Raw genomic sequence first — 14,862 nt, forward strand, 5'->3', positions numbered from 1 at the left:
ATGCCCACAATGACTGCTCTAGGTATGGATGCATCCCCCCAGATTCTGACAAGGATGACAGTTCCCAGGACCAACCATGACATTTCAATAGATGCAAAAATGGATTTCACTAAATTCCTTTCATAATATTGTCTCTCAACAAATTAGGAATAGAACAAATTGACCCCAATGCAATGAAGGCCATGTATGACAAACACACAGCTAACATACTAACAAAAGGGCAATAGTTGTAAGGTTTTTCTCTAAGAGCTTGAACAAGTCAAGGATTTTCTCTCTTGCCATTTCTAGTCAACACAGTAATGGATGTCCAAGACAGAACAATTAAAGAAAAAATAAAAACCATCCAGATTGGACAGTAAGGAGATAAACTGTCCCTGTTTGCAGATCACATAATCTTATATGCAGAAAACCTTAAAGATGTCATCCAAAAACTTTTAGAGCTTAAAAAAAAAATTCAGTAAATTTTCAGGACAGAAAATCTACATGTAAAACTCACTGGCACTCATATGCACTAAAAACAAACTATCTGTAAAAGAAATCAAGGAAACAATCTCATCTACAACAGCTATGAAAAAATAACTTAGAAATAATTTTCACAACAAAGATGAAATCTCTCTACCCTGAGAGATAAAGAACATTAAGTAAGAAACAGAAGAAAATGCAAACAAATGGAAACATCCCTGCTCATGGATTAGCAGAAATAATATTGTCAAAATGTTTATATCGCACAAAATCATCTACAGATTCAATGCAATCCCAATCAAAATACCAATGACATACTTCAAAGAAATAAAAATGCTAAAAAGGTATGTGATTCCAACAAAGATCCTGAATAGTATAAGCAATGCAGTGGGGGAAAAAGGCTAGAGACATCACAGTACTTGGTTTTGAAATATATTACATACCTATAGTAACCCAAAGAGTATGGTACTCGCATAAAATCAGACACATAGGATAATGGAGCAGAATAGAGAACTCAGATAAATTTATGCATTTACAGTTAACTGATTTTAGACAAAGGTGACAAGAAAACACAATGGGGAAGGAACAAGCTCTTCAATAAATTTTGTTGGGAAATCTTGATATCCAGACACAGAAAAATGAGTCTCTCACATCATACCACATACAAAAACTAACTCAAAATCCGTTAAAGACTTAAATGTAAGACCTGAAGCTCTGAAACTACTACAAGAAAATTTAGCATGACAGCTTTATGACATTGATCTAGATAATTATTTTTTGTATTTAACCTCAAAATTCCAGGTACCAAGTAAAAACAGGAAAATGGGATTACTAACTAAAACATTTCTACACAACACAAGGTAGAAACAACAGAATGATTACACAACTTATAAATGGGAAAAATGTGTCAATTATATACTGACAAGGGGTTAATATCAAAAATATATGAGAAACTCAACTCTACAACAAAAAGTGAGTAATTATTTCAACATAAGCAATAGACCTAAATAGACATTACTCAAAATAAGACATACAAATTGCCAACAGATGTAACAAAAATTGTTCACCATCAGTAATCATCAGGGAAAGGCAAATGTAAACCACCATATCAACCAGTCAATCTTGTTAGAATGACTACTATTAAAATAGAAAGGATATCAAGTGTTGGTAAAGATGTGGAGAAAAGGGAACACTTGCAAGCTGTTGGTGTGATTGTAAATCAATGCCACCTTATGGAAAAAAGTTGGGAGAATTCTCAAAAATTTAATAAAAAACTAAACTACCATGTGATATAGCAATTGCATAATTAAGTATACATCCAAAAATATAAGATTAGTATGCTGAAGGAACAGCTGTACTCTCACATTTATGGTAGTCTGATTTATAATAGCCAAGATATGGAATCGACCTTAGTGTCCATAATTGAATGGATAAAGAAAGTGTGTATGTCTGTAATATTTATACATATATAATGGAATATTAGACATAAAAATCCTGTCATTTTCCATTAAATGGATGAATCTGGAGAACATGTTAATTGAAATAAGCCAGGCATAGAAACACAAGTATTTGATGATCTCATTCAAATGTGTAATCTAAACAAGTTGATCTCATTAAAGTAGAGAGTAGAATGGCATTTACCAGAGGCTGGAGTTTTTAGGAAGGATGGGAGCTTGGGGAGATAACTGTCAAAAGATACATAATTACAGTTAGGAGGAATAAGTTCAAGAGAGCTACTGTACACCATGGTGACCATAGTTAATGATCACATAATGTATATTTTTAAAATGCTAAAACGATAGATGTTAAATGCTCTCACCACAAACATAACTATGTGAGGCACAATGCTAGTTAATTGGCTAGAATTAAGCATTTAATAATGTACATATACTTGAAAACATCATGTCTTACATAAGAAATACATAAATAGTACCTGCGAACTTATAATTGTTGAGAAATTATGGAATGCTGGCAATATTCTAAAGATTGCGTCTGTGCCTTTGTCATAAGCTTGCCTAAATTCCATCAAAAATGTAGTTTTTGTGATCTTTTTGTTATTCCATTTCTTGGTCATAAGTATAGGGACTCTGATATTTACCAGTATGTTCAGAACCTAGTATCAAAAAATGGCAGTGGCCAATGCACTTTAAACGTCTGGTTCATGGCGTTCCTTGTGCTGATGGTGATGGTGTGGAAGACACCTAAGACACAGGTGGTGCTAATGGTTCCATCTGTGGCCACACTGTGAACTTGAAAAACAAGTTTGCATCCAAAATCACTGAGATGTTTTAATCCAAAACCTGCTATGATTGCTGAGATTTTTCTAGAGAGAATGATGAAATAGCTGGCTATGGTTGGGTGACTAAGAATGAAAACAGTGCACTGTGAACTGTACCCATTAAAATAAAGGAAGATATAAGAGTGAAAGATTTCTCAAAATTGCAATATCAATCTAAAAAAAAAGATTATTCCAAATTTTAAATCCATACAGGTCATTTTATTACTGTCCAACACTTAGCATACACACTCAAAAATAAAAGATTCTCCCTATAAACATAAGTTTTGCTAAAGTATTTCATAAAAAAATTAATTTCAAAATTCAACACTGACCATGATCTTTCATTCAGAATTTATTTCTAAGAAATGCTTTCTCTTCGGATATTTAGAAACTGTTATTTTTCCTTACATAGCATTCACAATATATGGCTCACTCTTATTAATGCTTTACCTAATACAAGTAATTTTATATTTACCACAATTTATGTTAGGATCTAATAACGTCTTCCTTTTACAAAGACAAACACTGCTAACTGCTTGACTTAACCCTCTTGTCCATGGCCGCTGAATCCTCCTTACCTCACTTCAGGGATCAGAATGTTGCATTTATAACCTATAAATTATCTCAAACTCTCCACATAAAAAAAAAAATTGACCACATGAAAGAAAATCCTAAAGTCTCATAAGAACTTATAAAGCACTGTGTGAAATGACATGGGGTGTGGAGAACAGTGAGAAAGCTGTAGCCATAGAACAGGCAAAGAAGGACTGAAGAGCATGTGTTGCTGGGGGTGAACATAAACACACAGCAACAAACTGGACACAATTAGGAAATGAAAAGAAGCAGAATTCCCCTTTCTAAATTCAGACAGTAAATTTTGCAGCCTCTAAACAAGTGATCTCTCTGCACATGCAGAATCAATATCATTTCTTCACCTGGCTGTTTTCAGTGTTACTTGGAGCCACAAAATCACTTTAACAGAAATACCCACTGCTAATTATGTGACATCTATTATATACCTAGTGCTGTCATGTTTTTTCTTTCCAGTAAATGTCAAAACAACCTGATGACTTATGAAGCCTCTTCAGTGTTTATCTAGATTGGACCAATAGTCTGTCAACTCAATTATGTCAATTACAAAAAGTGAAAAAGACAATAACTAAAGAGAAGTTGGCTTAAACAAATTTTGCCTTTTGCAAAGAAAAAAATGAAATTTACTAATTAATACAATTTAACTTAGTATACTCACTATGGCATTACCTGTTCAAATTATTTTGGGAACACAATTAAATTTCATAAAAATTATTTGTATAATCCCTGAGTCATGAAGAATATTTCTTAACTTTTGGAACAATAATTTATTTGATGTAGCATGAACAACAGGCATTTGAAAACAGAGGATTTACATGGGGAGATACAGAACCAGGAGCCATAAGATTTTAGAGAAATCAATTCAAAGCAGAGAATATATATTTACTTTCAGAATCTATGAGGTTTCTAGTTTGGTACTAAGTTATCAACATTTTTTTAAATTATCTGTTTTGTTCGAATATTTTTCTTTTCTTCTCAAATAGGTACACACACAAACACAATTACTTCCTCCATCATTCTGCACTTAACGTTTTTCTATAGAGTCTATATGAAGTTTTCAGGCCGGGGAGGTTGCACATTCAAAGAAAAATGTACAATGAAAATTTGTAAATAGTCATTCATTATTCAGCAATGTATGGCCTCTGATTATGCTCCTATATAATCTCATTATAACCATTTTAATGGCCCTTTATAGTTGCAAAAAGAAGAAAAAGAATGAAAATATAACCTATGGAAGCAATATTTTTCAAATTAACTGAAGCTTAAAGCCTCTACAAAAATGCTCCTTAGTAATGTTATGTTCCACTATGTTACCCAATATTATATTGTTTACATTTGTTATCTGGACTTTGAATAAAGTGGACTAGGTAAATTTCTGTAGAAGGTTAAGACCTCATTCAATACACAACATGTAACACATTAAAAACAATTTTGTTTTATTAAAACAAATTGAGATCACACATTGTCTTAGTAACAGCATTTCAAAATCTACTTTGTTATATTACTGAATATGCAATTGGTAAAAACAATTTACTTCTAAAGTTGAAATGTCCTCAAAAGAATATTACATTAAAAACCTACCACACAAATTACTTAAAACAGTGTTATGGCTGGATCACAAAGAGCCTCTCCACTTAGATTTTCTTACCGAATATTACATCTTGGTGTCCTTAATTTTCCTTGCAAGAGTACAAAATTGATACCTACATAATTTAGAAAGTTCTTTCATAGCTCTGATGCAGCAAAAGTTGGCCACATCCTTTCACAGAAAGAATAGGAATGAAAGCAGAGAAGCAAGTGATTTGAGTGTTGAACTACATCAATATTTAATTTTTCAAACATCTAAAATCATTTCAATGCAAAATAGCATAATTTGAGTATAATTATAACCCTCCAAAAATCAATCTTCTGTTCTTTTTAAGCCTACATACAAATAAATTATCTTTTAACTTTGGATTATTCTTCATAATCAACCCTCTGCTTTAATCTCTGAAAGTGTTAGTGCCTCAGTGCTTTCTACTGTAAATCCTCTCACACTAATTTAGACTTAAGTTGTGATTAAATTTTTTCATATTTCTTGTATCTCTAATATATCTTTTCATATTAATGCTGATGTTTCCTAAGGCATATTTTTTGAAGAAATATTTTTCCGCATTTATTTTATTTGTAGGGCTTCTCTCCAGTCCAAATTCTGTGAAGTTCAATACAGTTTAAGCAGTTGCTAGGGGTTTACCCTCCAGTATGAATCCTGTGTACAATAAATAAGATCTGTGGTATAAGTAAATGTATTGCACCAGTCCTTGTACTTCAATTTTCTTTGCCTGTATCAATACCATGGTGCACTCTAAGACTTTTATTTTGTGGAAGGTGTTTCAACAGTCTTTACATTTATACCACTTTTATCCAGTATGATCCCTGTCATATCAAGTAATATGTTAACAGTTATTAAAGGATGTGCCACAATGTTTACATTTGTAGGATTTTTCTCAGATATGAATTCTGTCATGTATAGTAAGGTAAGAGCACTGGGTAAAGGCTTTGCCACATCATTCACATTTGTAGGGTTTCTCTCCAGTATGAATTGTCTTATGTTTAGTAAGTGTGGAACACCGGTTAAAGGCTTTGCCACATTGTTCACACTTGTAGGGTTTCTCTCCAGTATGAATTCTCTTATGTTTGGTCAGATTTGAATGTGGGATAAAAGCTTTGCCACATTCTTCACATTTGTAGGGTTTCTCTCCAGCATTAATTGTCTTATGTTTGGTCAGGTTTGAACACTGTATAAAAGCTTTGCCACATTTTTCACATTTGTAAGGCTTCTCTCCAGTACGAATTCCTTTACGTGTGGTCAGGGTTGATCACCAGTTAAAAGCTTTGCCACATTATTCACATTTGTAGGATTTCACTCCAGTATGAATTCTCTTATGTTTGGTAAGTATTGAACACCAGTTAAAGGCTTTGCCACATTCCTTACATTTGCAGGGTTTCTCTCCAGTATGAATTCTCTTATGTGTGGCCAGGAGTGAAAGGTGGATAAACGCTTTGCCACATTCTTCACATTTCTAGGGTTTCCCTCCAGTATGAATTCTCTTATGTGTGGTCAGATGTGAACTTTGCATAAAAGCTTTCCCACATTCTTCACATTTGTAGGGTTTCTCTCCAGTATGAATTCTCTTATGTATCTTAAGGTATGAAGACTGCTTAAAAGCTTTGCCACATTCTTCACACTTGTAGGGTTTCTCTCCAGTGTGAATTGTCTTATGTTTGGTCAGGTGTGAACGGTGGATAAAAGCTTTGCCACATTCTTCACATTTGTAGGGTTTCTCTCCAGTATGAATTCTCTTATGTGTGGTCAGGTATGAATGGTGGATAAAAGCTTTGCCACATTCTTCACATTTGTAGGGTTTCTTTCCGGTATGAATTCTCTTATGTGTGGTCAGGTTTGAATGCTGGTTAAAAGCTTTGCCACATTCTTCACATTTGTAGGGTTTCCCTCCAGTATGAATTCTGTTATGTTTGGTACGTACTGAACACCACGTAAAGGTTTTGCCACATTCTTCACATTTGTAGGGTTTCTCTCCAGTATGAATTCTCTTATGTATCTTAAGGTATGAAGACCGCTTAAAAGCTTTGCCACATTCTTCACAGTTATAGAGTTTGTCTCCAGTGTGAATTGTCTTATGTTTGGTCAGGTGTGAACGGTGAATAAAAGCTTTGCCACATTCTTCACATTTGTAGGGTTTCTGTCCAGTATGAGTTCTCTTATGTTTGGTAAGCTTTGAACACCAGTTAAAGGCTTTGCCACATTCTTCACATTTGTAGGGTTTCTCTCCAGTATGAATTGTCTTATGTATCTTAAGGTGTGAAGACCGCTTAAAAGCTTTGCCACATTCTTCAAACTTGTAGGGTTTCTCTCCAGTATGAATTCTCTTATGTCTGGTCAGGTGTGAACTGTGGATAAAAGCTTTGCCACATTCTTCACATTTGTAGGGTTTCTCTCCAGTATGAATTCTCTTATGTATATTAAGGTCTGAAGACTGCTTAAAAGCTTTGCCACATTCTTCACATTTGTAGGGGTTCCCTCCAGCATGACTTGACTTATGATTAGAATGGCTTCGGCAAGATTTGAAGATTTTGCCACATTCTAGATGTTTGTAATGTTTCTCTCTAGTATGAATTCTTTTAAATTCAGTACAGTGTGAACATTTGTTAATGGCTTTTCCACATTCTTTACATTTGAAAGTTTTCTCTACAGTATGTCTTACCTTATGTCTATTTCGTTTTGATAATTTTCTGAAGACTTTCAAACATTTATTACATTTGAAGACTTTGCAATGGCCAGCTGTGGAAAATTGGTTACATCTATTATGACATTCTTCCTGCACCTGGCACCCACCCACAATTTCCCAGTCTTTCCTTAGGCTTAAATTATGAAGTCCAGAGCCTTCATGATTTCTCAGTAGCACTTTTTGGAATGAATCTTTCAGGCTTTTCCCTGGCAAATAGTCTTGAGTATAATGAGAAGACACAGCTGAAAGAAATAAAAATAACAAATTATCCCACTTGTTTTTTTCCAGCCTTACATGAACATCTATTACAAATCTAGCATATAAAATTATAGCAAGCACATTATCAAGATAGCATAGTAAACTACCACAGGCCCTAATACAGTTACAGCTACATAACATTAACAAAAATATACTGACCAAATTGCTTCTGTGTGAATTTTAAAACCAATTAAATGTTTGCAGCATCCTGGGAAAGCACAATACCAAAAGCCACATAGAAGAGGAAGAAAAGTTTGTTACATTTACCTACCATTGCCCTTCCTAATATTAATATAGCATGGGTTACATGGGTTTAAAAAATCAACTCCTGGATTCTCCCCCAAAACAGAAAGAGAATTGTGGCACATATATATATTTGGACTTTTAGGGGCCTTTCCAGAGACTGGTTAGTGTCTCCCATAACACAGAATGCTGAACATAATTGTGTTGTGCTTTGGAAGGTAGACTGGGTTTGCTGAAAATAAAGGGAACTGACTGTTATGGCAGCAGAGAGACTTCAGTACAAGTGGCATACAATAGGTGTAGCAAATGATTACAGGGACTTAAGAAAAAACATGGAAAAAATCACTTTACCTGGAAAATAAACATACAATTCCACAGAATAAACATCCTGAGAATAGATTTGGGAGGCTCCAAGAACCTGTAGCCCAAACAATTCATATCATAATCTCCCAGACAAAGCCATGTTTTAAAGATTATGACAGATGAAGTTTTATTTAATCCCCAAATGTCAACCAAAGATCACAACATAAACAAAGTATCAGGGTATCCTAGCCCATTAAAACAAACAAAATAAATAATCAGATATTAACTGTAAAGAAATAATGATATATAAATTACCTGAGAAAATTAAAAAGCCCCATCTGAATAGTGCACAAGGAGTGAAATGAAACCACACAACTAAACAAATAGAGGAAAATTAGAACAGCAACAAAAAGTATAAAAGAAAACAAACTGTGGAGCTCAAGAACACAAATAGAAATGACTGAGCAATTCTAAAATGTGAGAAAAAGAACTAAGAAATCAAGAAGCTCAACACATTTTAGCTAGGATAAACAAAAACACCCATAACAAGATATTATAAGCAAAGCTTTGAAAGTCACAACAAAGAGAATCTGAAAAGCTGCAAGACAACAGTGATGTGTCAAGTACAAGCTTGCTTCTATGAGAGAAACAGGGGATTTATCATCGGGAACTTTGCCCTGCAGAAAAAATTGGGTTATATAGTCACAGGGCCTAAAGAACAAAAACTGCACAGCAGAAATACTGTATCTAGCAAAACTATCCTCCTAAAAGAAGAAAAAATAAAAATTTATCAACATAACCAGATGCTGAAAGAGTCTGTCAGCACTAGATCTTCAATACAAGAAGTGCCAAAGGAAGCCCCTTTCACTGAAAATAAAATGATGCTAGAAAACAACACAAAATTATATAACTATAATTAACTGAAGAGAGGAGAGGGCAAGAGGGCCTACTAGAGCCATCACTTGCTGGAGCACCCTGGAGGGAAGAAAGTGTTTTAGATAAAGAAAAGGGAGGAATGGGCACAGCTCATGTGTAGTTTGCAGGAGGTGCCGGAGCCTGCTGCGTACTTCACAGGGGGAAACCGTGAAGCAGAACACGAAAAAGGAAAAAGAAAAAGATGAGAAGAAACTGGTGCGAATCAAACCCAAAGAGGCTCAGAGCCCAGTGAAGGAATAAGGGAGTACGGCGTTTCTCCGTCCTACTCACCTTTGGTAATCAGCGGGCTACTGAGTTGTATGTGAGTTTTTCCACATTTATGAGCATGGGTACTGCTGCACCCACTGAATCGTGTGGAGAACAGGAGTGGCTCTGGAGCTTGGACGTTTCATGCAGGCTGCTTTCCAAGGAGGGTGACTGGAGGAGCCAGAGTCCTGGCTCTATTCCTGGCTCTCTTCCTTCCTCCCCGACCCACTGCAGCTGGGAGGGCAGCCACCTCTCATCACCTACAGTGTTCTCCAAACTGGCATTTTTACAGAGAGTGGGGCCCATACCTTTACCTTTGGGGACCAGTGGTGGCCGCAGGAGTGCCCAGTCTGGGAGTTTCCTGCCTGTGGTACTCTGTGCAGACACATGCCAGTGAACAAGACACACAGGCTGGATCCTGTGACCCCACGACTTCAGTGAATTCCCAGGGGGCACAATGGAGAGATTTGAGAGACTAACTTGGTAGGCAAGGGAGCCCACATGGGAAGAAATGATCCAAGAGTACAGTGGGGGTTTGAGCCACAGAAATCTGGTGAAATGCCCGTACCCCCACAGGAAAGTCACGCTGTCAGACTAGAGTGGATCCCCGGCATAAAGTTGCCAGCCTGTGGTCCCACTGTGGCTGAGTGCAGCAGGTTTCTGTGCTCATTTGCAAACAGACACCGGAGGGAGCCCCTCAGGGCAGGGGTAATGAGACAGGGGCAGAGGTCACTCCAGGAGCCAGTTGGTGAACTACAGACAGACCTTCTCCCATAAGCAGTCTTTTTAGATTTGATAGATCTTTTTGGCCCCTGTCCCAGTGGCCTTTCCCAGGGCCCTGGGATAGGACTTTGAGTCCTGCCAAGACTTTGCAAAGCCTTCCAGGCTTGCTCAACCTAACCCCACCCTGCCTCACTCTCCCACTCTCCTCTCTTGTGGTGGAGAGTAAGCAATCCCCTGGGGACTGCAGGCCCCTCCCACTGTCTGGGATACTCAAGTGCTTCTCCTAAGGGGCTGAAGCCTATTCGAGGCACAAAATAACCCTTCTGCACTTGGCTCTTTCCTGCAAGCCTCAACCACTGACAGGGAGAATGACCATATAGCCCATTACAGCACCTACTGACTCAATCCAACAAGGTGTAGCTGACTCTTATAAGCACCACCCACCTCAGAGCTTAAGCCAGGGGTCCCAATACAATTCACACTACTGGGAAGAGGAGCAGACAGCAGAATTGAAGTAGCACTGCTTTTTAGGAGAGGAATCAAAGTTGCAGGCAGCTTGAACTCTGAGGAGTCTTCCCCATCCACTGCAGATCTCTGGGCTCACTGGGGAGCTGCTCAGAATCCATGCAGAGACATTGCACACGAGAGCAGGGGATGATGGCATGGAGGCAGAGATAAAGGAATCCTTACACACTGTTGGTGGGACTGCAAATTAGTACAACCTCTATGGAAAACAGTATAGAGATTTCTCAAAGAACTAAATGTAGACCTACTATTTGATACCGCAATGCCACTACTAGGTATCGACCCAAAGCAAGAGAAGTCTTTCTATCAAAAAGACACCTGCTCTCAAATACTTATTTCAGCACAATTCACAATAGCAAAGATGTGCAATCAACCCAAGTGCCCATCAATTTATGATTGGATTAATAAAATGTGGTATATTTATACCATGGAGAACTAGACAGCTGCAAAAAAGGTGAATTAATGCCTTTTGCAATCCTTTACATGTACCTTGGGACAATTATCCTAAGTAAAGTATCTGCAGATTGGAAAAATACTACATGTACTCATTATTAAATTGGAACTGATGAGCACACATGTGCACAGAGGAAAGTAAAACTTGCTGGAAATCAAGCAGGGGGCAGGGGGAAGAAGGAGAGAAACAAAAACCTGTCTGATGGGTAAAATGAACAGTATTTGGGTGATGGGCACACCTGTAGTCATGACTCAAGCATTATGAAAGTGATTCATATAACCAAAAGTATTTGTATCCCCTTAATATTCTGAAATAAAAGAAACCCTGTCTGGGAAAGAGATGAAATTACATCTAAATAAAGTTCTGCAGTATTAGAATAATGGTGCAGAAAATGGTCTTAATCATGCTTCAAAGTTTATAAGATAAAAGCACAAAAATGATCAGAAACATCTGTTCGGCCGGGCGCAGTGCCTCACACCTGTAATCCTAGCACTCTGGAAGGCTGAGGCAGGAGGATCGCTCAAGGTCAGGGGTTTGAGACCAGCTGAGCGAGAGCGAGACGTCTCTACTAAAAATATAAAGAAATGATCTGGAGAGCTAAAAATATATAGAAAACAAAATTACCCAGGCATGGTGGTGCATGCCTGTAGTCCCAGCTGTTTGAGAGGCTGAGACAGTAGCATCGCTTAAGCCCAGTAGTTTGAGGTTGCTGTGAGCTAGGCTGACGCCACAGCACTCTAGCCCAGGCAACAGAATGAGACTCTGTCTCAAAAAAAAAAAAAAAAAAGAAAGAAAGAAAGAAAGAAAAAAAAAAAGAAAAAGAAAAGAAACATCTGTTAATGGATATACAGTATAAGAAGATACAATTAGAGATATCAATAACATCAATTTTAAGGCAAATATAATGAAGAAGAATTTTTATGTACAAGTAAAGAAGAGTTGTTACTTACAAGTTTAAAGTATATTGTTGTAACTATAAGAGCTCTTATGTAATCCGCATGGTAACCAAAATAAAATGCCTATAGAGATACATTTTTTAAAAAGGAGGATCAAAGCAAGTCACTACAAAAATCAATGAGACACAAAGGACAGAAAATGAGGAAAACAAGGACAAAATACCTGCAAGAATCAAAGAAAACAATTAATAAAATGGCAATAGTAACCCCTTCCCATTCAAACTGTTATTTAAATATTTATAGACTAAAATCCCCAATCAAAAGAAAAAAATTGAGTAAAGGGGTTTAAGGAAATTCAAAAAGCAAGATCCAGCTATATTCTCTTTATAACAGATTCACATTAGATCTAATGAAAAAAAATGGACTCAAAGTGGCAGGATGGAAAAACACACTCCATGCAATGGTTAAGCAAATGAGAGCAGGAGAGTCACAATCATATTAGGCAAAATACATTTTGAGTCAAAAGCTGTCCTATTTGATAAAACACACTACTTTAAGCCAAAACTGTCACAAGACAGAGAAGGACACTAAATAGTAACACAAGGGTTCATCCATTGGAAACCTATAATTTACATATATATAAAAAATATTTTTATATTTGGGATCCTAGATCCCAAAGCTCTTATAAAGGCACTTAGAGTGTGACATATATTTTATATATAAAACTGTTATACACACACACATATTATAAATCAGGGTTCCCAAATATATAAATGTATAGGTAAAAAAAGTACATAATTTTTATAGACATATAGCTGATTTGTATTTTAATTAAACCAGACATTGATAAAGTGTATATAAGAAGTTGCAATTTCAACCAAAATTATAATGTGTAGGTAAAATAAAACACACAATAAACTTATGTCAAAGGACATAACTTAAAAAAGAAATGCAGTAATATGTCATTGCAAAGCAAGAAATGTTTAGACGTAAAATTTGATATAGAACAAAATAGAAAGTGAGACTGTATAGAGAGAGTGACATTAACAACTTGGTGGAATAGGAAGTCTCCTACTTTTCTGTCTTCCCACAGCAACTAAAATTTGGCAGCCATCCATGGACAAAAGTGACTTTATGAAAGCCAGGCATAGTAGCTCAAACATGTAATTCCAGCTACGCAGAGGCTGAGGAAATAGGATCACTTTAGTCCAGCAGTTTGAGACCAGCCTGGGTGATATTAGGAGACCCCCATCTCAAAATCTAAGTCCTTTTATAAAAGCTTTGAGATCCAGGAAGGAGGTTATAAAATGATACTAAAGCCCATGATCGGTCATTTTGAGAAGGCAGGCCTTCATTCATGCGGTAAACTTGGGAACCCCTGGTCTTGGATACAGACCAAGAAATGGCTCACTCCACTTGGTACCACTGAGAATTCGGAAGTGACTCTGTAAGCAACTTCAGCTCCTCCCAGCCATGGTCTAGGAATGGTCTTCCCTCTCCAGAGGCCTGCAGGGAATGTCCATTTGTGTCCATGGAGGCAGGCCTACAGACTTTGGCACTCACTGTGGTCTCTGAAGCAGCTGTAACTCAGTTCCAGTTCTCTCAGCCACAGTGCATGGCCAGTGCTGCATACCTAGGGACCAACACCGTGCCCCAGGGAAAACCTCTCACGTATTCAGTGGGAGCCACACCCATACATATACTTGACACCCTCCCTACCATATGCAGACCCAACTGCAACTTCCTGCCCTACAGATCAAAGTCCCGAGGGCAATCCAGTCTGCCCAGGAACTAGACAGAATTAACAACTGTCCAAGCCCCTAGTAACAGACCCACTAAAAGGAAGCATCAAAGCTGACCTAGAAGCAGCCTTGTAAGCCAGCTAGAACCCCTGTTCTTTGCAAGTCCAGAGGATAATCCATCAAGCTGTGGACCCAAAAAGGAAAGATCTTTACCTGCTGAAATTATGAAAACTGAATGACCAATTTGCTCCTTCAAATGCACAGACACAAATGCAAGGCTGTATTGTACATACTTTCAATCTTTCTATTTTATCATAACATTGGAAGTCTTAGGCAAAAATATTGGGAAAAAAAATTTTTAAAGCCATCAAATAGAAAAGAAAAAAAAATCACTATTTATAGATGACATGATCTTATATATAGACAACCCTAAAGAGTACAAAAAAAAAAAAAAAACCTGTTTAAACTAAAAAATTCTCTGAGTAAATGAGCAGAATATTAAATTAACATGCAAATGTCACTTGTGTTTTCAAACAGTAACAAACTATCCAATAAAAAAGAAAATAATCTCATTTATAGTAGCATCAAAACAATAAAGATTTTAGCACTAAATTTACACTGAAAAATATAAGTTGGTGATGAAAGAAATTGAAGAGACAAATAAATGTGAAGATTTCACAGGTCTATATACTAGCAGAATAAATACTGTTAAAGTGTCATATTATGCGATGTCACCTAAAGATTCAATGGACTACCTCTCAAAATTTCAATGGCATTTTTTCACAGTAATAAAAAACACAATCCTAAAATTTTTATGGAACTACAACATATTTTCAGTAGCCAACATCATACTGAGGAAAAAGAAAGCTGGAGGCCTCATACTTCCTGATTTCAAACTAATTTCCAAACTACAGTA

The 14,862-nt window shown here is 36.7% G+C and overlaps 1 protein-coding gene across 1 annotated transcript in view; it reads right to left on the bottom strand.

Moving 5' to 3' along the window:
• Positions 1-5,877: 5,877 nt before the first annotated feature.
• LOC138376548 (zinc finger protein 729-like) overlaps positions 5,878-14,862 on the bottom strand; it is a 166,787-nt gene continuing 157,802 nt past the window's right edge. Inside the window, 1 exon segment of the mRNA XM_069460934.1 lies at positions 5,878-7,391. Within this exon segment, the coding sequence (XP_069317035.1) occupies positions 5,878-7,391 (1,514 nt within the window).

Source organism: Eulemur rufifrons, chromosome 28, assembly GCF_041146395.1.
Source record: "Eulemur rufifrons isolate Redbay chromosome 28, OSU_ERuf_1, whole genome shotgun sequence".
Classification (NCBI taxonomy): domain Eukaryota; kingdom Metazoa; phylum Chordata; class Mammalia; order Primates; family Lemuridae; genus Eulemur; species Eulemur rufifrons.